Source organism: Brachypodium distachyon, chromosome 4 (genome assembly GCF_000005505.3).
Source record: "Brachypodium distachyon strain Bd21 chromosome 4, Brachypodium_distachyon_v3.0, whole genome shotgun sequence".
Lineage (NCBI taxonomy): Eukaryota > Viridiplantae > Streptophyta > Magnoliopsida > Poales > Poaceae > Brachypodium > Brachypodium distachyon.
Window position 1 is genome coordinate 33,137,055 of NC_016134.3, and position 23,891 is coordinate 33,160,945.

Genomic DNA, 23,891 nt, shown 5'->3' on the forward strand with positions numbered 1-23,891 from the left:
GTGATGTCTTCCAGCAAAGAAAGAAAAACAATTGAATGTTGGGGACGTGCTCATATCTTGTGCACATCTGAAATTTTCCAACATGGCATCTGGGATGTGTTTCATCCGGCATCCGTGGTTCTGAAAAGAAATTTTCAGATTGACACTACATTATGATTTTTAATGCGAATGACCATCTTGAGCTAATTAGCCGCAATTATCTTGGGTAACATAAGATGTCTAATCGCAGCGACTGATGATATAGCTCATGGGGTTTGTTTCAAGTCAAACAAACCTTCTATTTTCTACGTCTAAAAAAAAGAAATTTGACAAAATGCCACGGCTTTCTTCGTGCCTTGCCCTAAACGCACACCTTTCTTTTTGTTAGACAAAATAGCACACATTTGGTTGACATTTTGACAATATATCATTTTTTGGTTTTATAGCCTATTTTATCAAAATGGTCCACATGTCATTTTTCCCTGCCTCACATTGCCCCCGCCTCATTCATGCTAGATCGATTGGATTCAGATGCTGGCTGGCTACGGCTTACACAGGAACAAGATACAAACCAGACAGAACTGCTCGACGTGATTGCCGCCGGCTTCGCACGAGATCGCGCCGCGCCTCCGCAAGGGTGAGCAAAGGTTGTGATCGTCCCTGTTGCCGCTGCAGGAGTTTTGATCGCCGCCGTCGCCTTCGCCTCCGTAGGCTATCGCACCGTTTCCGGCGCCGCACTCACGTGATTGCCATCGCCTCTGAGTGCAGGTTTTGGCCGAGCCTCATCTCTTCTTTCTGATTTGATTCTACGTTGCCTCCTGCGCTCTTCCTCTCTCAAACGTGATCCAAATTTTTTTGTAGTAGCCTGATGACAACAGCGTGCATGGAGCCAGCGGCAAATCGATCGAAATCTCTAGAAGTTCTCGCTGCTCCTGATGGATTAGAAGTTCTAGCTGCTCCTGACGGGTTAGAAGTTGAAGCTCCTGATGGGTTAGTATTTTCACGTACCTACAAGTATTCAGAAATTTGATCCCAACATTCAATCTCCACACGGCAGCAGAAACCTACAGGGCTTCGAATCATCGAACTGCAAAAATCAATATCACACAGCAGCAGAGCCTCTTGCAGCAGGGGACTCAGGCGGGCGCCCGACGGCGGCGGGCGCGGAGGGGATCAGGCGCGCTTGCGGACGGCTCAGACGGGCGCCCGACAACGCTCAGCGGTCCGGTAAACGGCGGCCGTTATTCTCTCTCCTTCTCCTCTTCTCTGGAAGCTGTACTGCTGTAGGAAAGTCTCAAGCTGTAGCAGCTTCTGAATCCAATCGATCTAGCGTGAAGGGGTTGTGAGGCTGGAAAAAATGACATGTGGGACCAGGTCTAGAAAATGGGCTAAAACATAAAAAAATGTTATTTTGTCGACCTTAAGGAAATGTGTGTTATTTTGTCTAACAAAAAGAAAACGTGTGTTTAGAGCAACGCACGAAGAAAGACGTGGCATTTTGTCAAATTTCTCTAAAAAAAACCTTCTATTTCTTGCAAAGAAAAAGGTACCTAATAAACTTTTGTTGGGCCCATGCCTCGATGCCTTAATCGGAGGGTGTGTAGACTTTGTTCTTTGGACGGCAATGTGAAGTCTAAAATAATGCCAAGTTTATTGCAAAATAAGCATATATTTGACTATATGTATTCTCACTAAGATGCCCTGATAAGTACAATAGTTATAAGTGTGATGAGGTGGGGCTCGCGTGTATAAAGCATTAAGAATATTGTGCACTTTGGCGGAAAAGAAGCACTAACAATGTTCCTTTGATTTCTCTTTCTTTTTTTTTTTGCGCACGGTTCCTTTGATTTCTCTCTATATGTGGTCATGTGGATATGACAAAGACCCCATGCATGTTGTGGTTGGTGAGATGGCACACGTCCACATCAAACAAGAAAAATGTGGACTGGAAGTAGGCTGGGGAACCCGTATGCTATATCCCAAAAGAAGAATGTTTACATTTTTTGTTCCACAAACTGTAACTTTTGCGGTCTTGCGTGCATACATAACGCAAGAATATGGCCGGTGCAGGAGAATATGCCAAGCATCTCCGGTCATCATGACTTGTACACTTTGCTTCCTTTGAAAAATGTGTCATTGGTGTTGCGTCGGTGGAGATGACTAGCTCGATTGGACATATAAAATGCAGTAACCGGCTACAGGCCATTTTATTAGCTCTAATAATTGAGGTTAGGTAGTGTTGTATCGCAGGGTGCTTATCTTATCAATAGATAGGTTATCGAGTTGGCTGAGGTCAAACGAGGCATCATGAGTTTGTACACTCTTACCAAGGGATAAGTTATAGATTCTCCCAATGTGAGAGAAAGTACCCCTATCAAAAGAGTAAAATGTACTGGAGCTCACTATTCTTTGGCGAAGGTGCCAAGTAAGTTCTTAATCTTTGAAAATGCACGTTTAGATCTTTATTGTTTGTTAAGTGGTTCATCTCAGGTCCCTCGCCTGTATGCACAGCTCCGGCTGCATAACGTGGGTTCCACCTAGGCTTTGGGCCCACACGTCAAGCGATGACGTGGCGTTGCAATCTTACAGAAAACCCCCCGCGTGGCAGATGTTTCTAAGAAGAAAAATGTGACTACCAAGAGAAGGATGAGTTCTGCAAGAGTGGTAAAAAGATTCCATTTTCTAATACATGCAGATGTCACTAATACTAGGTGACAGCGCCACGTCGTCGCCTGCCCAAAGCCAAGGTGGCAGTCACGTCATACGGCCAGAACTGTGTATACAGGCGAGGGACCTGGGATGAACCAATTAACAAACAATGAAGACCCAAATGTGCATTTTCAAAGATTAGAGACCTACTTGACATCTTCGCGAAAGAATAGTGACTTCGGGTGCATTCTACTCTAATCTAAAAGTAAAATAACGGTTGCATCTTCTCCTCTATTTTAGCTTCAGTAATGCAATAATGGAGTCCTAGCTAGTCACTGGGAAAATGTCGCAAGCATCTCTTGTGACCACGTAGACATTTTCCTCTCTTTGTTGCCTCCTTGATTCTTTTGAAGAAACCATGCTGAAAGAGTTATGCTCTTTGTCCTTGGCGACAATTATTTGCGTCGTTGGAGATGACACGATTAGGCCGGTCACAGCGCTCGTCCCTTGACAGGCCACTTAGGCAATAGTCTGAGGTGGCACCGTAATTAAGGAGGAAAGAGAATGAGACCGTCGCTAGCCACGAATTCGATCCTTGCATGCGGCCATAGAAAAAGTAATTAATGCGGTTGATCTAGTGCGGCCTCTGGCTCGTTTCTCCTCAGACTGAGATTCTTCCACCGTAGTCCAGCGTCTCCTGCGTCGCCTTGCCAGCATAGCATCTCCTTCTCCACCTGCACGCAGCTCCTCCTCCCCTTCGCCATCTTCATCACGCTAGCCCCTTTCGCCAATTTATTTATTGCTTTCTCCTATTCCTTTCTCATCACCTAGCATTTACATGCCATGTCGACGAGGAGAGCCGAGAGCGACCTCTGCACTGTACCATCTTGCACAAATCCAGCGAGGAGTTGTTTCTATTTGAGAAAAACAAATTAACAGGAGGGCGGAGGGGAGAGAAAATGGGAGCTGTGGTTCCGTGCTGAAGCTGGCCACCATGAACAGTTGGGATTCTTCCTTTGTCGAAATTCGTGGTCCGTAGAGTAGTATCTTCAAATCGCCCTCTCCCTCACCCTTCCAGCATCAACACAAATTCAATTTTGCGCTTAATTAAAAAGCTCCATGGTTGTACGTGAATGAAGGATTTGTGACGAGAAGATATTTAGATCTAAGAGAAAGAAAAGGGAGAGGGTGCAGGAAAGGACAGTGCCGAGAGGAGGGAACAAGGTGCACAGAAAATCCTGAAGATTATTGCAGGGACAACGATGCAATGCGGAACTCGTTCCATATTTGTTTAACAGTGACGTGGCTGCTATGGGACGCTAACGAAGAGACGATGCGCTGCGACCGGCCTTAGAGAGAAAAATCACTGCCACTTTATTAGCTCTAATAATTGAATTGAAACTAATGTTCTTCAGTCCTAATAATTGGAGCGGCATGCAGCCGTATCACACGCCAAATGGCTTATCATATCAACATACAAAAGATAGGTTATCCAATTGGCTGCTGAAGTCAACGAGGTGTAGAGGGTGACACTTGTCTAGCAAAAATGTTGCCGTCAAAAAGCACCAACATGGTCGAGAAAGAAATGCTAAGCTAGCCTTAGATATGAACACATAGGTCATGAGCAATGTGAGCGGGCTTAGCAAAAATGTCGGAACCAAGTTTAACAAAAAAAAAATATCAATCTTGCGGCAATTATAAACATCTCAATGTTAGAACCAAGTTTGAGCAGGTGATGGCAAGATCGAGACGTTATTATGTCAAAACAAAGACACAAGCAACATATTTCTTTGAAATTGGAGAGATAGCGAGAGATCTTGCTAGATGGCCGAAGGAAAAGGAAAAGAATTCACAAATTTTTTGTCCCCTAACATTAACATTGTACTCCCTCTGTTACTAAATACTTGTCGTGGCGACAAGTATTTAGAAACGGATGGAGTACTGCACTGTTACTAGACTCGGGTAGAGGTCGCCGGGCCTAAGACCAGTTGGTACAAGCGAGACCCAGTTTTACAGATTTGCCTTGACACTGAAATGGCACAAAGCGAGATTTCAGATCTCCTTGATCTTTGCTCTAATTATACGGTCAGGTATACATGCTCCCTCCGTCCTCAAAATTTGGATGCATCTAGACATGATTTAGTATATAGATACAGACATTGACTTAGTATATTAGACACATTCAAATTTAATCAAATTTGAAACATGAATTACTTTCTCCACAAATCCATGTTCCGTAGACTTCAGACAAAGAGGCAACGAGTATAGTGTGGAACAAAGGAGCTGCAGCGAATTATGGATGTGTTCTCAGTGCCACGCTGCACTAGAATCACATTCTCCCCCGGTCCATATTAGTTGTCAAAATATTACATGTATCTAAACGTTTTTAGACATATATAAATCCATATTTAGGCAAATTTGAGACAATTAATATGGATCGGAAGGAGTAACTTTATTTGTTCCTGCAGATAAAATCAATCAAAACCTGCTTTCATAAATAAAAAATCTTCACCAGTAAAAGAACAATTACAGCACCAAATCATAATCACCTGGCCATCCAGAAAACAATAATCTCTGTACAACGCCGGCAATTATACAACAACAATTGTTACCCAATGTGCCTATTCAAAACAGACAACTGTCCAGAGTCACCATTGAACAAATACACCTCCAATGGGGAATATGATGAGAACTGCGACGATGAGAACCTTGTCGACGGCTGCAAAATTCTGCTTCCCTTGGGGCATGGGATGGTTAGGAGACGTGGGCCAGTCCGCATCTGCCAAACCTGACAACATGCAAGAACACAAAATCACCGAAAGTTGAAGGCCAAAGTGAAATGACAATTTTACTTCCTCCATGCAACCAAATGGATGACCAACCAACTTCTGGAATGTTAACATTAATGTCGGGAATTTATGAATGGCGATGAAAACTCTTGATAGGTGCAAACTTGCAAACTTTCATCTTGGGCTATCGAATCTACAGCGTGCAGTTCAGACGAGAGGTGTGATTAAAACCAGCCACTTAAACGCCTTTTTTCACATACCCCTGCCATTCCTTGGATGCTTGTAAAGATTGACTTGATCCTTTCTAGCTGTAAGAAAAAAGATTGAATCCCTTTCCTGACGGCGACCGTCTTTGGTGCCCGTCCCCTAGCGACTGCGACTCGGAGGCTGCAGTGGCGCCATGAAGAGACCGCGACCCGGTTACCCAGTTCCCCACGCGCAGACGACGGCGGTCTCACCACACGGTCTGGCGGCGGCGGCAGTGACCTCCGCGACCCAAAACGAGGGAGAAGCAGCCGCGGTGGTGCCTCCATGAGACAGCATCGGCGGCGCTGGCCTCAGGCGACCGGACGGCCACGGTGATGCCCCTGCTGTGGCTATACCCCCAGGAGACGGCGAACCGGCACTGCCTCCAGCCTCCATGCGACAGCGGCAGCACATCCGGCAACCAGAGGGAGACAGAGTGGAGGTGGAGTGCTTTCCTGCAGGCTGCGACCTGGCGGAGGGCAGACCTCCACGTGGCCGTAGAGTCAGGGCTCCAGGTCGCTGTCGCGGAGTTGCGTAGAGCCAGCGGGGGTGGTCCAGATCGCCGTCGCATCGAGCTGGCGGAGGTCCAGCACCGGCGGACAAGACCGGCAGAGGGTCAGCACCGGCACTCGGCCCAGGACAAGGTTCCATTGGCCCAGGCTAGGATCGATCGAGGACAAACCGTTCTTTTTTGAATATCAATAGTTACAAAGGTAAGTGGTGAGGGTAAGGGGTTATATGCAAAAACGTGTTTACATGATTTGAGGGATTCCCACCTTTGATCCTAGCCGCAAGTTTTTGGACAAAGGCCCATGAGGAAAAGTTTGCAAGTTTGCACCTAATAATGGTTTTCACTAGATACATCGCCTTTATGAATTGTACATAACATATTATAAGTATGGCCCAGAAGAACCTGAAGAAATCGAAGTGATAAATTACCTACCTCAATTATGCCTTTCCGTGGAGCATGGATCGCTAGGCACAGGCAATAATCACCCTTGGTATGTTCCAAGTGCATTGAGCTTGACGATTCCTTGTCTTTGTTGAGAAGCATCTCGACAAAAAGACAAGATGCATCACGATAGCCCTGAAAAGTAGATACATATGCATATTAGAAAAGAGGACAATCCAAACAGATAAAAAATGGTTAAAAGATTTTCTAAAAGGAACTATTTGGTGCATTATTCAGTAGATGGGTCTTTGTGGGCATTGCTGCAGCAGGGAAACTGTTGCAAGTGCCCATGAATGTAAGCTGCCATCTGGGCTACACAAATTTATGAGATATACACAAGATTATCAACATCAGGATACAGATAGTATCATTTTCCCGTCAGAAGTATCGAATCGTAGAGTCAGATCATAGTATCACAATACTGTTGGATTTTTTTATTTGAACTATAAGGAATTTGCGTAATAAAAACTCCCTCAGATCCAAAATAAGTGTCGCGGTTTTGAACAAAGCCTAGTACAACTTGGCACTAAATCAGCGACACTTCTTATGCATCGGAGGGAGTACTAAAATAGATTATCCAACAAAATTATGTACTCTCAAAAAATATTTATACAGACAGAAATATTTTCTAGTATTATTACTTAATTACTGACACAATTAAATATTAAATCAAAATTCACACAGGGATTCAACTTGAGTTTCTGCCGCAAGTAGACTCCAGTGGGTGACTACAAGTTAATTGTGGTTTCAACTTCATCGATGCAGCCCACTGCCACGAAGCTAGATCAACAAGTACCGCTGCAGGACATTTGTAGTTGGAGATCTTTAGTACCACATCAACCACAGAGCAAAGTGACGACTGGTTTACACACTTTCCCTGCACCTACAAAGGGAGTAGTAGACAGCGCCCAAAGGCTTGATGTTATACATTTTGCCCTGATAATGGCATACCCGTGTTGGGATTCTTCCAATACTTCAAAACAAGCTCCTACTGCGATCCCATATTATTATGATCCATAATGTGAGCCCTATCGTTCTGTCCAGGTAGAGTCGTAGTTGTCCAATACTAAAAACCATATGCGTGGGAAATCGTCAATACAGCTTGGGAATTTAGCTGCAACTTGCCAACATTATTTCTCAAACAGAAGTCCCCAATATGCATATAAACTATACATATAGTGTCAGGGGCTAAGTTTCTCAGAGGATAGCTATAGGTTGTAGGAGGTCTGGGGCGAGGTAGCTTGGGTTTGGGCGCCAGGGAAATAGGGTTGTGGAGGAAGTCTCCCTTTTCTTTGTTTATTTCTTTGATACTCCAAAAACAAGGAACTGCCAGGCTTTACAACAGCCGGCCCTAACAGATTATTCTAGGGGATCAATCTAATGGTCCTTTCCAAATAACTAACAAGATATCTTGGAAATAAAGAAAGCAACAAATCCTAAAATAAGGAAGGCCTATCTCTAAGCCTGATCTGGTGCCGTGGAGTCCTGCTTGGGCTTGTGCCTGCGGGTATAATGCTGACCCCACATGACATATACAGAATTTTGGAATGCCCAGAACAGAACACCAGAATGTACTTAGTAAGTATGGGTCAGAATGTAACATTGATGACTGTGTCAATACTTCCAAGACGACATTTATGTGTTTTTGGTTCAGAAGCAATATGGATTTTCCACATGGATCATATTAGTAACAGAAGTACATATTGTTATGGACATATAATCCGGAACAATTAGTTTCACGTGTATAGATATTAAATCAAATGTATATTCTCACAGCTAGGATATAAAAGGCTGGATGTCCTGAGAGGTACTGGGCCACAGACTCGATAACAATGGTTTTGAATTCTATGTAGTCACGAGTTCCGCTTCAAATATTCTTCTATTTAGGTTCTCTTTCGTTACCTTTCAGGAGCAATCTACTGGACTTAGGGAGTTGGTATAGATGAGAGAGTTTGAGATTGAGAGGCGACATTAAGCAGGTTCAACCTCAGAGTTACAAAATCCCGTGTCCAAACTAATAAGGTAAATTAAGTTTGCCATTAAGGTAACCTGTAAATGAGATCCTACTACAAAGAACTATAAACCAAACTTATCCTTGCTTGTTATGTTGCTGTCAGAGTTTGTATGTTGTCGCTGGACCATTGACAATAGTGCAAAGGTAAGATGTGGACTGTTTGTCAACAAAACATTCTCAGATCAATAATTAACTTTGTAGTTTCTTTTCCTTGTTTTCATTTACATATGCAGTTTCACCATTGCAAGTTCAGCACTTGTTCTATTGTGGATGAACCAATCTTTGTTAACTTGTTACAACATTTGCATTTATCTAGTATGCCACACCGTTTTGTCACGTGGACTGGTTTACTATTTTCTTGTACAGTCACACCTTGGCGTGACCGTATGGGCACTACTTACTACTCCCTCTGGCTGGAATTACTTGTCGAAATATAACATGTATCTAGACGCTTTTTAAACATAGATACATCCATATTTGAGCAAATCTGAGACAAGTAATATGGATTGGAGGGAGTATTAGGTTTCAGTCAGGGCAGTGGCAGATTCCTGGTTCCGCTACTGTAGATGTACTAAATTGCAAGATATATACGAAGCCTTGCACACATAGGATCAGAGTAATACTGTCAACTCTAGTTACATAGGAACATGAAATGTCAGACCAGGTTGTGAGAATGGTTCATCTAGTTAATAAGGGGAACAGAAATGCCGTGATTTATTGCGTTTTGTTTTCGCCTCAATCCAACAGAACAAATTATATCCAGAAGCAGGTAACATGAATTCGAGGGAGACCAGATCAACAAATACTCTAGCATCCTTATATAGACATTCTGTTTTCACCTATACCTGTAGTTTTTGGATTATACACTCCAACTCCTTTACTTCACCATTGCTGTAGATTTTTTTATATTTAAAAAAGATTGAAGTTATAACTGATGTGTTTTACCTTCCATAACCGCACAGCCACAAGGGCACGAGTGTCCAGCAGTAGAATCCGGCCAAGTGAATCAGTTATGGCAGCCAACGTACCACTTGGGGAGAGTGTAAGCCGTTCTCCCTTCCTTGGCGTGTCTTTCAAGCACGTGAGAGGTGATGCTGCAGAATATGTAACCATCAGGAACAAAAATTCAACAGTTTTGGAAGATAATTAACTATGCCATTACTTTTTGCAAAGGATTGAGGCTTTGGTCGTGACTTCTTAGTTGGTGATGGTTCACTCCGCCATAGAATTTTGGACAAAGATGATATGGTCGAAAATGTGGCAGCTACACCTCTTGACAAGATTGCACCAACTAGTGACCTGCTTCTGTCTTCTGATAACCTGTAGAACCACCGAGATGGGAGGCCAAAAAACAAGTTAAACAAACATACTGTAGTGTTTCCAGTGTTAATTCAAAGCAGATAAACTGATGTGGACTGCATAACTACAGGCTAAACTGGAGATAACAGAATTATCACCCTGATAGGAGATGGTCAAGCCAATGGGCAGCGGAACTCACCTATATGCTGAAACAACAGCATCCTCTCCAACTGTAATGGCACAGTAGTGACGCTGACTCGACTGCCCAGCAATATAAAAGCAGCTGGATTCAATACGATGGTAACTTCAGAATACTTCCACTAAAGGTAAAAGTTTACGTGAAACAGGGTGATTATAATGAAAAACAGTATAAAAGTTTGTGAACTGTTAAGAAGCAAGTCACCTGAAGTTCTAATAAGGGAGGTGGCATTAGCCCAACAATTGCAGCATCAGCACAAGAGCCAAACTTGCTTACATTCCAAATCCGAATAGGTATCCTTCCAAAGGAACTCTCATCATCAGCATCTTCATGTTCAAACTTATCTTTCCACATGCGTGATTTAACTTCTTCGAACGATTTTTGAAGCATGGTCTGCAAATAACTAAACTATTATTGCACAAAACAGACTGGTAGTTACAAAGTAAGCTAAAATGTTGTGTGGATGAAGTATGCACTATTGAAACAAGACTTAGTATACTTATTTGCCAAACAAATATTGTACATTGCACTAATGCACTTAAAACAAGCCTGCATCTCGTGAAAGATTCTGTTCTTGCTGGAAATGGTTATCACGGTAAAGCAAACTGTAAACTAAATGAAACTATATAAGTAAAGTAATATTTTGGGGTAACTAGTAAGGCACGCTTTTGTTTTTGAAAGAACCTGTGTGTTTGCATTAGATTAAGGTATTAAACAGCCCCACAAAAATGTCGACTATTGGGTTAATTTAGGATGGTATAAATTGAAGATCTTTTTCTCAGCCCCACTACAGTGTCGACCAGAAAAGTCCAGGGTTTCTTCAGTACTGGTAGTAACTTTTAGTGGCTAATCTGACCCATTAAGATTCAACCTAATGACCAAGATTGGTTTTCATTCCCTTATTTAAGATTAGTTCTCACACAATTATGAAAGGGTGCATTATTGTTTTTCCTCCGATTGTTCATGGTAAATAACACCACAACTGATGTTTTAGCCTTTCAGGTAACATGAGCATGCAGGTAAAACGTAAGAATCAAGAACCAAGTGAATTTACTGCTGAATATAACTCGATACGATGGAAAATTTTGAAATATCAATTTCAGAACTTATGAAGTTCAGAGCACACATTCAAATTTTAAACAATTACTTTTATCTAGCTGCTACATGCATTTACAAAGATGCCCAGATTGATGAGCTTGTTTCCAAAATATTAATGATGGTTGTTTCTTAGTTAGCATATCCATATTAAATAGCGTACTAAGCTGTTTAGTGGTATCTTTTTCCAGATACTACAAAAGTTATAGCACAGCTATAGCGGCGTTAAGGCATTCAGCGTTTTTGGAAAAAATAATGAAAAATAATGTATAAATGATGCAAAGAAAACATGGTAAGCATAAAATTTGATGCATCCAAATACGTTTCTAGTGCTCTAATAGTCCAGGGATCATTACTTAATATTGCATAAAATGCATAGATGAAGCAAATTTGGGCCGGCCTTTCAAAAAGCCCTTGAAAATTTCACCATTTGGCAAATCCTATCTTAGGGGCGCACTAAATGACCCAGTTTTAGCGCTACAGCGGCAATTAGCAGCGGTAATAGGGCTAAACCCAGTACTGTGCAAAAACAGAACAGCGGCAGCGGGAGTGTTGTCCAGCCAGTGCACTAATTTAAACTATATGTAATAGCAAAATAAAGTAAGATAAGATTTGTAGAAACCTGAAGGTCATCGCCATCACAATGCGCAATAACACCAGGAAAAACAACAGAAAGCTCATCTGAACCTGAATCTTCCCAAGCGTTTTCCTTTCTCTCACTGAAATTAAGCTTCAGTATCTTTGCAGGATATATACTCTGAAATAAGCAAATACAAGGATGACTCTATTACTTCTTTTGACAGTGCGGGATGGCAAATACATAAAATTAATGGAACAATGTCATGTCATTTTTACAAAACCTGAATTCGTGGCATGTGTGAAATTCCATTTTTACATTATCCAGAAGTGTTGATGAAATAATTGCAGATAAACCTAAGAGTTTTTGGCAAAATCCTATCTTTGGGTTAATGGGGTGCGCATAGGGCACACTGGCACCCTTGATGTGCAATATGCACTAGCCCACCAAAAATACCCCTATAAGTCATGACAAACTTTGAAACAAATTCATGACATAGATATAACATGCATACATATATCATGACACGAAATTTCAAATTGAAATTAAATCCATTGACAACTAAAAATGACCAATCCGCTTTAAATCTGGAGGGTGAACAGTATCCAGCTTGTACTACTTCCTCCTTCGAACAAAGGATGTCTCAACTTTGACTAAATTTGAATGCATCTATCACTAAGTCATGTCTAGATACATCCAAGTTTTGACAAACTTGATACATCTTTTGTTGGACGGAGGGAGTTATTAATATTCAAATGTGCCTTTTTTTTATTACCCTTGGTCTGTTAAGAGTACTCGTCTGTTAATCAAATGTGGATTGAAAATTGTGTGACATGATAGATTAATGTTGTATAAATGTTGTTAACTTGTTCTGAATGTTTTTCACAACTTTCTGGATGGTGAATTGAGGGCTTAGTGCAGTAGTCCACTTCATGGGAGCCAATGCACCCAAATATGTCAGTGAGTTTATAGTTTATAATACCTACGTGGTGACAAACCTGCTCCGAAGGTATCATCCAAAACCTATCCGATCGTAGTAAGATCACTCAATAACTTCAGGAAAGGCAAGGGTTTCCTAACAATTACAAGCTGCCTTTATGCTAGCAACCCTAAAACCGCAGGAGCTAAAATGTTCTTCGGAAAAATTAATACGTTGGTGTAAAACGAAAGTGATTATATCGACTAGTACCTGCTTGTGCAGTAGATCCCCGGCGAGCGTGTAGAACAGGAGCCACCCGGCGTCGGTGCCCACCGCGACGGCCACACCCTCATCCCCTCCGGCCTCGTCCCCGGCAAGCGGAACCCACTCCACGGCAGAGATCCGACCCTCGTCGGGCCCCAGGGCGGGCTTCACCGTGACCCCGCCTCCACCAGCGATGGGGACGATCACCAGCACGGAGCGCGCCGCGCTAGCCATGGCGAGGGCGCGCGCGCGGGGCCCGAGCGAGGGGAACACCGCCGGGTCGTCCATCCACCCCTCCCGCTCCCCGGCACCCGCCGCCGCAAGATATCCGGAGGCGGACGCTAGGAGGGCCACCTCCGTCAGGTGGTGGCCCCGTCGCGCCATAGCGAGGCGCGAGGCCTACAGAAGCTTCGACGCCGGCAGGGAGGAGATGCGACCGGGAGGAAAGGGGAGGAGACGTGCTGCACGGATGCGAATTAGCGAAACCACCCAGAGTTACTGTCAAGAAATTATCACATGGTTATCGGTAAATTAGAGTACTGAATTTTGTTTTTGACGACAACAAAGACTGAATTTCAGAAAACAAGGACAAAATTGGGACGTTTGTAACGCAAAAATCTCACGCTTTGAAAATTAGGTTCGAGGCTATGTTTTAAAGGAACTCATTCTCGTCGTTTGCCATCGGGATTGATACAGTTGGATTTCTAGGAAAAGTAAGGCATGGGCACCATAAAATTCACAAAACATGATAATTACTGCCTCCGTCCCAAATTAGTTGGCGCTGGACTTTTTTGCAGAAAACCTCCTGTAAATCCCGAAAAAGTTTGCAGTCCACGTTCTATTGGACCTTTTGCGAAAAAATCCTGTAAATTTTCAAAATTAACATGCAGTCCACGTTTAATTGAAGATGTGGACTGCATATTTATTTCGTAACTTTACAGGGGTTTCTTTGCAAAAAGACCGGCGTCAATTAATCTTCCATATCTAAATAAGAGAAATCCAGTACTTGATTTCTCAACATGCAAGCATGCCACATCATCACACCTTTAATGTGTTCACACCTATTTAGTGGGAAACTCATATTTTTTGCGCATGCATGCAAGCTACTTTTCATCAAGCTATCTCAACTAATTGAAAAATCTATAATCTTTCATACAATTCCATTATACATTTTCACTGGATACTCTTTTCTTGCTACTTTTCACTCATGTATGTTAACTAAAATTCCGTATCTTAACTAAAAATTTCCGCAACAACATGCGGGGCATCATCTAGTTAGGGACAGAGGGAGTACATATTCTCTCCGTTCGGAAATAAGTGAGTTTGATTTGTATAAGAATGAGAAATAGATACACATGTTTCAAAGATATAATAGCCTGTACACCAACTTAAAAATGTTTATTCAATACATTTTAAACATGAAATTTCTATTCATTTCGATCTAGATCATCACACGTTGGCCTAATCCTACCACCACAGAATATATGTCTACTTGCCTGGTGGAGCACAAGCGAATAGGCAAAACGGCTCTATGCCCCTCCTCCGTTCCATGTACATTTTATAGAAGGACCAGGACTTTCATCAACCCTCAACAAATATCTCCCCAACAGCTCTTTTCCTGACTAGGTCAAGGTGGTGTTGCGGACGTGCAGGGAAAGGAGGACACCAATAATGACATAGTGGAGACGACTATCATTTGAATACAATGATGGAACCATGCCATCAGCAAACTCAATGTCTCACCTATGTTCCTCTCGTACTTTTCTTCAATTTTAATGAGGTTTTGGATGACGTGATTCAAAGGATTTGGCACGGTTTTGTACATACTGTAATGTTACATACAAAGCCTTTTTAAAATAAGTAGCCACGCTTTTCATTAAACAACAAGGTTATAACGCATAAATACACATGGAAACTACACAAGACAAACAGAAAAAAAAAAGATGCCTTGAAGATTTGTGCAAAGATATGTCCAATAAGAAAAATTACAAGTTGATTCTTGGAGAACCTTGCACCGATCCAAACGGTCTCTCACCACCAATCTTCCCTGCTGCCTTGACGTTATTGAAGAAGGAAAGAGGACAACTGACATTTTCAGATATGGAGGAGCACAATCACACTGCATTTTAAGGGCGTGTTTGGTTGCCCTGATGGCAACGGCATGCAATGCACTGGGCATGCAGCATCCGGCATGCAGGCACCGAGGGTGCAAACAGGACCTGCAGCCCAGTGTTTGGCGAAATTCTTACCTATGTGAAGAACCACCTGCTCTGCTCGACTGCTCCTCCTCCTCCTCGCTCCGACCATGGCGTGCGCTGGCATCTCCACCACACCGCTCTCCTCTCCTCTCTTATCGTCATCTCCTCGCACCGAATCCGAATCCATTCCTTCGCTCTGCACGGGAGGGCTCTGCAGCCGGGGAGGGGATGGCTGCCGGCGTGGTGAACTAAGTAGCTGGAATCCTCGTGTTTGTGGTCGTGGTCGGGCAGCACACCAAGTCCCCCGCTCTCCGTTCCAGCAGCAGCAACCTCTGCGGCCGCGCCGGCGGCGGCAGTCTCACTGCCTGACCCGGAGCGGCGGCGCAAGGTGCAGGCCTAGGCGGAGGCGGCGGGATCTGGGGGAGGAGGAGAAGCGGGGCGAGCAGCGGCGGCCGACCGAGCGTTGGCTGGAGGAGTAGCGGCGGCCGGCGGAGGGCCGATGCGAGGGAGAGTACGCGCGAGAGAAGAGGTCGATGGGAAGGCAGAGTCGAGACAAAAACGATGCAGCACAAAAACGCCCGATTCGGGCGTAGCGCGGATGCAGGCTCCGGAGGCCTTTTTTGCATCCGGGCTGCAGCTCTTCCTCGTGGCCCAGGAAACCAAACGCCGATGAAATGGATTGCCGCACCGACGAGACCGAGGATTTGTGGTACGTCGGCCAGGATCTTCTGCATACAGACGACGCGTATGCTAGTCTGACCGCGGAATTTGTACTGGATCTGCGCCAATGATTCCATTAGCGTGCGTGCATGTGCATGGGATTTAATGACACGCAAGTCAACCCCCAAACACAATTGGATTTGTGAGCCATTGATTAAACAATGCTCAGCGCATTGATTAACGGGCATTTGCAAAGTTCAAGCGCATCGATCACATATATAGCTGGTTCGACGCCACTAGTCCAGTGGCTAGCTCAGCACTATTAGCACTCCTACCTTTTAGTCGCTTGAGACTACAGTGTCGAACAGTTAGGATCGACGATCTCTGAGTAGAGCGATCAAGATAGCTAGGGCAAGGCAGCCGCATGCGCGCAAGATGAAGTCCGGGCGGAACGAGAGCAGTAGCAAGAAACTTGTGAGCGCAGGAGCTGCGGCTTGGCTTCTGCTTCCTCTTCTAGTCCTCGTGGTGCTCAAGACCGATTCGCTGCCGCAGATTACTCTGTGTAAGTCCTTTAAATTTCAAAATAACAATGCGTTGTTTCATACTAAATTTTTTGTTTCAAGTGTTCATCCTCTCATCGTGAATGGAGTTTAAATTTCACTCTACAGTTTGATCAGCCGTGCGCATAATCACAAATCGACGGTCTCTAGTTAGGCGTTTTGTTCTAATTAACATATATGCTGCTCTGCAAGTGTCTGCAAGACATCGTGTTTTTCTAAAATTTGTCAATCGGACAATTCTCTCTTCAGTTCGATCAGCGGTGCCCATAAATCATAAATCCATGATCTGTCACATTGTGTTTTTGTAAAATTTGTCAATCCAAAAAAGTATCGGTAGAAACCACCCTTCCCATGAAAACATGACATTTCATCAAATATGTGTTGACTGAGAGAAATACAATGACACCAATGATGCAATGATATTTTAACGAAACCACCCTAAAACAACGACAAGAATTATGAGACGAAGGAAGTACTGTTGAAATATGTTTTAATTGTTGCGGATTAGGATTAAATCTGCAATGAATTGTAGGTAGTAATGAAATATGAATGAAATTTCAGTGATATCAATGAAATAATATACTTTAATGAGACATCAATGATGTATCATTATTATATCAATGAAAATTTAATGAGATATCAATGAAACATTAAATATGAATAAAATTAGAATGAAATATCAATCAAATTAATGGGATATCTTTTTCGAACTGTTGATGGATTTCAACAAAACTCAAGCGTGTGAATGAAAAATAACTGGGTGAAAATATTACAGTCTAGAGAGAAGGGTGAAGTGAGGGTTGGTTCGAAACAAACTACTGATTTCATCTCAGCCAACACCTTCGGTACAATGGATAATATTTTGGTTTGCATGTTTTCACGATCACGCTCCCATCTGGTAGTACTTTCTCAACGGGAAAACAACAGAAGCGGGAAGTTGCAGGTGGTACTAACACAAAAATAGTTCGTTGCCTACTTTTGCAAATAACACTGAGTTAGTTCTGAAGGGTTTGAGGTACGAATTTCTATCTAAAAGCAGATATATATGGCCAGTGAACTGGGGAAAGAACTCTGGCTACTTCATCGATCTGTTTCTCCGGTTTTCTCTATACACTGACGCGTACTCCGTTCATTTGTATGCCGTTTTGGATGCCGGTGCAGTCTTCCATATATATGTAGCTTTGATTGTATATTTCATAAGAACATGCTAGTGAAACTTTATTAAATTATGATGCCATGAAAATATTTCTATGACAAATCCAATAGTATTAACCGTTGGTGTTAATTAAGCTATTTATTTCAAATTGAGTAGTGCATATTCTAGAAACTAGCCATTTATTTCAAATTGAGAGCAGTATACTCCTACACTGACATTAATGTTGGTGTTAATTAATCATCGGTTGACGTTAATTAGTCATCGGTATTCATGCTTAGTTTCGTTTTCAAGCATCGACTGACGTTAACAATACTACATGGCACATGATCTTTCATTCAATTCAGATTCGGTCGACGGGGTAGCACCTTCTCCAGCATCGGATGGCGAGAAGGACGTCGCCGTCGCCGATTCGATTAAAGGTATTTAATCCCCTTTCTGCAGAACCGGAGGTTAAATTAGCATGTTCAAGGCAGACTAACGTGCAGTGCACGCACGTTCTAGATACACGTACACACTGTACTTAGTTTACAACTGTGGTTAAGGAGTCGACGAATGCACGGCCAAAACTATGGAGTCAACAGATCCAAGTAGTGAACACAAAAATGAACTTCCGATTCCTGACATGAGTGTCGGTGCTTAATTTCTAATAGAGCAGGAGAATCTAGCTAGGAGGGCGGAGTAGAGATGACAATAATATTACTACGGTTAATCATTTGCCCCCGATGTAAATGATATATTATATATGTTGCAGATTCCAATCGTGAACAGCAATTCCTTGCCGTGAACGGGGAAGTTGACGTTTCTTCGGTAAATTCAGGTACGGATCGTTCATGTACATGCTTTGATATGTTTCATGGTATGGTTGATGGTTTGGGAAAAGCTGATTTATGGATAAACTGCATGCAATGTGTCTCAGATTCCAAGAATGAAAAGCATTTCCTTGCCATGAACGGGGAAAAAGATGCTTCCTTGATAAATTCAGGTACAAATCACGATCAGCTTTAGATATGGTCGCACGGATCTGGCATTAGCAGATCGCACAAGGAATGTTAATTATTTTTGTTTACCACCATGAGTGACAAGACCTTGAACAAAAAAAAAGAGGTTCATCTCTAATTACTGCCGTGGCTACGCAGATGTGGCAGCACCAGCAATGAGGAGCAACTTAAGCTGCAACTTCAGCAGCGTCCGGATGAACATCTGCGGCATGGAAGGCGACGTCCGCATCCAGGGCAAAGCCTCGACCGTGTACGTGGTCTCCGTGTCCGACTACCGTCCGGAGAACAGCACGGTGATCATCCGCCCGTACCCGCGCAAATGGGAGATCCCGACCATGGAGCTGGTCCGAGAGATCACCGTCCGCTCCACCGCTCCACCACGGGAACCGGGCAGCAGCGCCACCAATGCCATGGAAGACGACACGGCCCCGCCCGCGCCACGGTGCACGGTGACGCACGACGTCCCCGCGGTGGTCTTCTCCACGGGCGGCTACAGCATGAACTTCTTCCACGCCATGACGGACGTGGTGGTGCCGCTCTACAACACGGCGCGCCGGTACGAGGGCCGCGTGCAGCTCCTTGCCACGAACTACGACCGCAAGTGGATCGCCAAGTTCCGGCACGTCCTGGGCGCGCTTTCGTCGTACCCGGTGATCGACCTCGACGCCGACGCCGCCGTGCGCTGCTTCCCGTCGGCGCACGTCGGCATCGAGAGCCACATGGAGCTCAGCATCGACCCGGCGCTCTCCTTCCACGGGAACACCATGATGGACTTCCGGGACTTCCTCCGCTCCGCTTACTCGCTCAAGCGTTCCTGGACGACCCCCGTGAGCCGGAACAACAGCTCCAGCTCCAGCTCCAGAAAGCCTCGGCTGGTGATTCTCCTGCGGCGGCACTCGAGGGCGATGACGAACGAAGGGGACGCCATGGCGGCGGCCACGGAGGCCGGGTTCGAGGTGGTGCCCGCGGGGCCGGAGGTGTTCGGCGACATGGGCAAGTTCGCGGAGGTGGTGAACTCGTGCGACGTCATGGTCGGGGTGCACGGGGCCGGGCTCACAAACATGGTCTTCCTGCCGCACAACGGGACCGTGGTGCAGATCATCCCCTGGGGCGGGATGAAGTGGCCCTGCTTCCACGCGCTGGGCCGGCCCGTGCCCGACATGGGCCTCCGCTACGTGGAGTACGAGGCGAGCGCGGAGGAGACGACGCTCAAGGACGTGTACCCGAGGGACCACGCCGTCTTCACCGACCCGCTCTCCATACACCGACAGGGGTACGGCATGATGTGGGCCACTTTCCTCGACGGCCAGAACGTCACGCTTGACATCGGCCGTTTCAGAGGAGTCATGGAGCAGCTCTACCAGTCCGTCACCTTGGCGTAGGAAAGAGACTCGCGCGTTAATTCCGTAGCTAATAGGACTGTCCCCACCGTGTCATGATCATCAGCGTGCAAGTTATGCTGTTGTTTAAATTTTCTCTTTCATTGGGTTCCACTTTCCAACGCAAATGTGCACTTGATATAGAAATTAATTTATGTTTATTGATTGAATATTTCTCTTCTTGTTTCAATTAACCGAGAAAACAGCAGAAGAGACTCCAGTGTATTGTGGTATGTTAAATATACAAATAAGGGGTTACACCGTACAATAAATATTTCCTCCGTCCAAAAAAAGATGTCTCAATTTTGACTAAATTTGAATGTATTTATACATTAAGTCATATCTATATACATTCAAAATTTGAAAAACTTGAGACATATTTTGTTGGACGGAGGAATATTAAAATCCTTTTTTAACCTAAGGTGACTTGGAACACTACAAGAAAAAGGTGTTGCTTCTCGTGAACCCTATGCTTGAGGAGACAGAGATCAGCTTTTATTCTATAACACTTCCCCATATCTTTTTTTATCCGGAAGCCTCACGTCTCATATTTTTCATGTCTCGTGTCATTAATTTGTCCTGTGTGTCTTTATACCATGTCAAGCAATAAGCACAGTTGTCATGCCTTGTGTTACATACTTGTCATATGCCTTACGACTAATGGTTGTAATCCTATTTTACAACTTACAGTTGTCTTACGGTGAGTTCGGTACCGAGTTGGATTATAATAATCCAACTTTTCTAACCAGCTTTTGGCTATTTTTATGTTTAGCTAACTAATTTGCTCTGCTTTCGTGTGTATTTTTTCACTAGAGATTATTAAATAAGTTCAGCACAACACAGTTCAGCAATGCCAAACTGAGACTTAGACTAACTAAATAATACTATTAAGCAAAAACATCTACAAGTAACAAGACAACCCAATAATGAAAAAAAAACAAGGCAATGCAAACTTGGCAAAATAAAGTGTGCAAAACATATTAACATGAGATCTAATTTAGAAAAACGTTTGTGATAATCGGAATTGTGTGAAAATCGCTTACAATTTAAACACTTAGTAGTTACGTACAAATAGTCTAAATCTATTATATTATACGGAATACTATGTATTAAATTACAAACGGTGGTGATGGTAAACGTCCATATGTTTTTTTCATCAAAATTACGAGAAATATACAACCGAAAAAACCGAATGCGTCGGCCCAAGAGGCTCCCGAGTCACGACGATCTGAACTGCCCATGCCACTGCATATGTGACCCTACTTAAAAGTCGCGCGAGAAAAACCCTCAAGAAACCAACTAAAAAATAGCCGTGGAGTGTTGGGTCCGCGGGACGGCGGGAGAGCGGCGATGGGGTCAGCTGGAGGAGGAGTAGGCGGCGCTGGAGCTGCAATGCACGGCCGCTGTCTCCAATTTCTCCTGTTGACGGCAAGAGAAGGGAAGGCAACAGATACTCGCCACGCAGCAGCGGAGCACGGATGGCAGCATGGGCCGGGAACAGGCAAGCCCCGTCCGAGAAAATTAGGTAACGGGGAGAATTCTGGGAGGATAGAGAACGTGGTGGGCTTAACTAGAGAACCCATGGAAAGGTTCAAATATCTAACGGTGAATTAATTTATTAATTTATCAATGCCTACTGAGCCCTGCAATGGCCGTGAGAACAAGAACTGAATTTTTTTTTTAAACCCGGGATCTCTCCCCTTTCCATTACTTTCATAACGGAAATACAAATGTCTGCGAACGATAACAGAGAACGAGGGAAATAGGGGTAGAAGATACCCAGGAACAAACTACGGCGGGCAAGAAACCCACTGACCAGGTCCTGCAATCAGGACATGACTATGGAACGAAAACCTGCCTCTAAACTACCCCTAACAAAGTACAGGAACACAGTCATATTACAGATCCAGAATGGTTCACAGTCAAGGACTTTAACAAGTTTCAACAAAAAGGCACGACAACTTCAAGCTTGGAGCAGAACCCATGGACTGGGCAGACGAGCATGATCCAGCGAAACTGTGTGAACAGCAGCAGCGCCCTCGTCCATGCGACACATCATCTCTTTAGCAGTAGCCACAAGCGATCTGGTGTCAGTGGTAGAGCGGTCGGCTCCTTCGGAAGCTCCACATCAGTTGGTTTCTGGAGACCTGTTTAGGAGAGCAGGAAAGCACAGGTAGTAAAAATGATCTCAAAAGGTGACTTCATAACAAACTTGTCAAAGGTAACCTTATTCCTGTAAGTCCAAATGCCCCACAAGAACCGAATCTAGACTCAATGCTTGAATTTCAGTGACATGATTCGGTAAACCCCAGTTGAACTTCTTTTTATATGCTAAAACAAGATCCTTTTAAGGTAGTTTAACCATGCATATGGTAGATTAACTTCTTTTTTTTACCACATATGGTAGATTAACTTGACACCTCTTGCGCTGATGGAGGCCAGCTACTTGCTTTTCTGAATCTATCTTTACCATTCCTACGCGTGGAGCAGGAGGTGATATTTGCCGGCGGCGGGTGGATAGAATGGAGAAGGAGGCGACTTTTTTTGTGAATTATCCAGGCCCGTTTAGCATCTCGGGTCCAAGGACGTCCATACGAAGTGCATATAGCACTAACTTTTTTTTTTTGTAAACTGAAAGCTTCCATGTCCACCAGTTGGAAGAAGCACTGCCTCCTATACTGCACCATGGCCAGGAGGAAAAGAAGTGGCCGCCCTTCATCCTGAAGATGCCGCGACACGGTGGGAGTCGGGTGCCGTCTGTCGGCGCCGCAACTCCTCCACGGTAGCCGACAGTGATGTGCTTGACCGCGAAGCAGATGATCCACCCCGTTGCCTTCTCCTCGCCGAAGAGCCACCGCCATGGTGGTGTCAACTGCAAGAAGAAAGCCACCAAATCCCCTGCAAATTAAATCCGAGACTTCAAGCTTATTAATCCAGTCGCAGGCAAGCATCTCTGGACCAGGGCCATGGCCACCTCCCTAACGGCATCATGCCACGATCCGGCACTAAGCCGAAACCCTCTAAGGGAACCCTCAACCTTCTCTGCAGCGTGTAAAGCATAGATTTGTTGCATGTGAGCTGTAGCATCATTGCATTTTGCATTCTTTAGAGCATCTCCAGCCGCGCCCCCCATTTGGCGTCTGGCGCGGCCGATTCCCAAAAAATATATAAAGTTGGCAAAATTTGAGGATACTCGGCCAAATTTAATTAAACACGAGCGATTCTATTACATAGTTCGAAAAATAAAAAACCCTAGCCCTAGTTGGAGTTGGCGTTGAGGTAGGCGTCGAAGTCGTTGTTGGAGTCCTTGCAGTCGCTGTCTAGGACGATGACGCCGGGCTCCATCTTCAGCGGCGCCGGATTCTTCTTCGTTGCTGCCGCCGCCTTCTTCTCGGACGCGTCGCGCTCGCTCCAGGCGAGGGCTTTGGCGTCTGTCATTGTGAGGCCGAGGCGGTGCGCCTCCTCGGCCTCTCACTGCCTGACGCGCTCCGCTGCCAGTAGCCCCGAGAATTTCCCTGGGTCGCCATCGCGGTGGAACTTGAGGGCCCGGCACTCTTATTTTGCCTTCAGCACCTACTGCGGCTCCGGCTTTGGCCGGATGAGCCAGAGGTGTTCATGGGAGGAGCCGGGTTCGTCCTTGACGTGGCGCAGAGACGACGACATCCGTGCCGCCGTCGAGGAGGAAGAAGGCGGAGGAGGAGCCGCCGAAGGTGTTGCCGAGGAGGAAGCGGTGGCGTCCCGCCGGCGGGTACTCCAGCCGCGGGTGGTTCCCGGTGGCGATGTGAGCCAACACGCCGTCCAGGATCCGGCCCGGCTCCCCCCACCAGATTCGCCCGCCGGCGGTGTTGTGGCGGCCCGGCGGCGGGTACGCGCCCTCGTAGTGGGCCAACTGTTGTGCGTGGAGCTCATCGAAGAATGCCGTCCACGCTTGTGCCGGTGTGGCTGTCCCGATCCAGTA

General features: G+C 44.8%; 2 protein-coding genes and 1 long non-coding RNA gene across 4 annotated transcripts; 2 read left to right on the forward strand and 1 right to left on the reverse strand.

Annotated features, from left to right (window-relative positions):
* Window positions 1-367: 367 nt before the first annotated feature.
* Window positions 368-1,485, forward strand: LOC106866792. Of its 2 annotated transcripts, none has more exons than XR_002966092.1 (2): window positions 368-747; window positions 844-1,485. It is a non-coding gene; the product is annotated as an uncharacterized LOC106866792 (long non-coding RNA). The 2 variants fall into 2 exon arrangements; XR_002966091.1 differs by having other exon boundaries at window positions 372-747; window positions 841-1,485.
* Window positions 1,486-5,097: 3,612 nt separating this feature from the next.
* LOC100845848 (rab3 GTPase-activating protein non-catalytic subunit) lies at window positions 5,098-13,483 on the reverse strand. The gene is made up of 8 exons (XM_003577933.3): window positions 12,989-13,483; window positions 11,845-11,979; window positions 10,332-10,520; window positions 10,128-10,189; window positions 9,792-9,949; window positions 9,575-9,723; window positions 6,607-6,750; window positions 5,098-5,416 (listed from the first exon to the last, which is right to left on the reverse strand). The coding sequence occupies exons 1-8, from the start codon at window positions 13,364-13,366 to the stop codon at window positions 5,237-5,239; spliced, it is 1,395 nt and encodes a 464-aa protein (XP_003577981.1). The 5' UTR covers window positions 13,367-13,483; the 3' UTR covers window positions 5,098-5,236.
* A 2,636-nt stretch (window positions 13,484-16,119) lies between these two features.
* LOC100832680 lies at window positions 16,120-20,136 on the forward strand. Its single transcript, XM_003576363.4, has 5 exons — window positions 16,120-16,402; window positions 17,901-17,975; window positions 18,308-18,373; window positions 18,473-18,538; window positions 18,693-20,136. Exons 1-5 carry the CDS (start codon window positions 16,276-16,278, stop codon window positions 19,934-19,936), a joined length of 1,578 nt encoding a protein of 525 aa, XP_003576411.1. The 5' UTR covers window positions 16,120-16,275; the 3' UTR covers window positions 19,937-20,136.
* The last annotated feature ends 3,755 nt before the right edge of the window (window positions 20,137-23,891 follow it).

What these genes read in the sequence shown, in the direction of transcription:
- LOC100845848 (XM_003577933.3), bottom strand. Translation starts at nt 13,366, where the DNA reads ATGGCGCGACGGGGCCACCACCTGACGGAGGTGGCCCTCCTAGCGTCC. An exon ending in GTGATGGCGATGACCTTCAG is followed by an intron (nt 10,521 to 11,844) that starts GTTTCTACAAAT and finishes AGTTATTTGCAG; the next exon opens with ACCATGCTTCAAAAATCGTT. An exon ending in CTCCCTTATTAGAACTTCAG is followed by an intron (nt 10,190 to 10,331) that starts GTGACTTGCTTC and finishes ATTGCTGGGCAG; the next exon opens with TCGAGTCAGCGTCACTACTG.
- LOC100832680 (XM_003576363.4), top strand. Translation starts at nt 16,276, where the DNA reads ATGAAGTCCGGGCGGAACGAGAGCAGTAGCAAGAAACTTGTGAGCGCA. An exon ending in CGTTTCTTCGGTAAATTCAG is followed by an intron (nt 18,374 to 18,472) that starts GTACGGATCGTT and finishes AATGTGTCTCAG; the next exon opens with ATTCCAAGAATGAAAAGCAT. An exon ending in TGCTTCCTTGATAAATTCAG is followed by an intron (nt 18,539 to 18,692) that starts GTACAAATCACG and finishes GTGGCTACGCAG; the next exon opens with ATGTGGCAGCACCAGCAATG.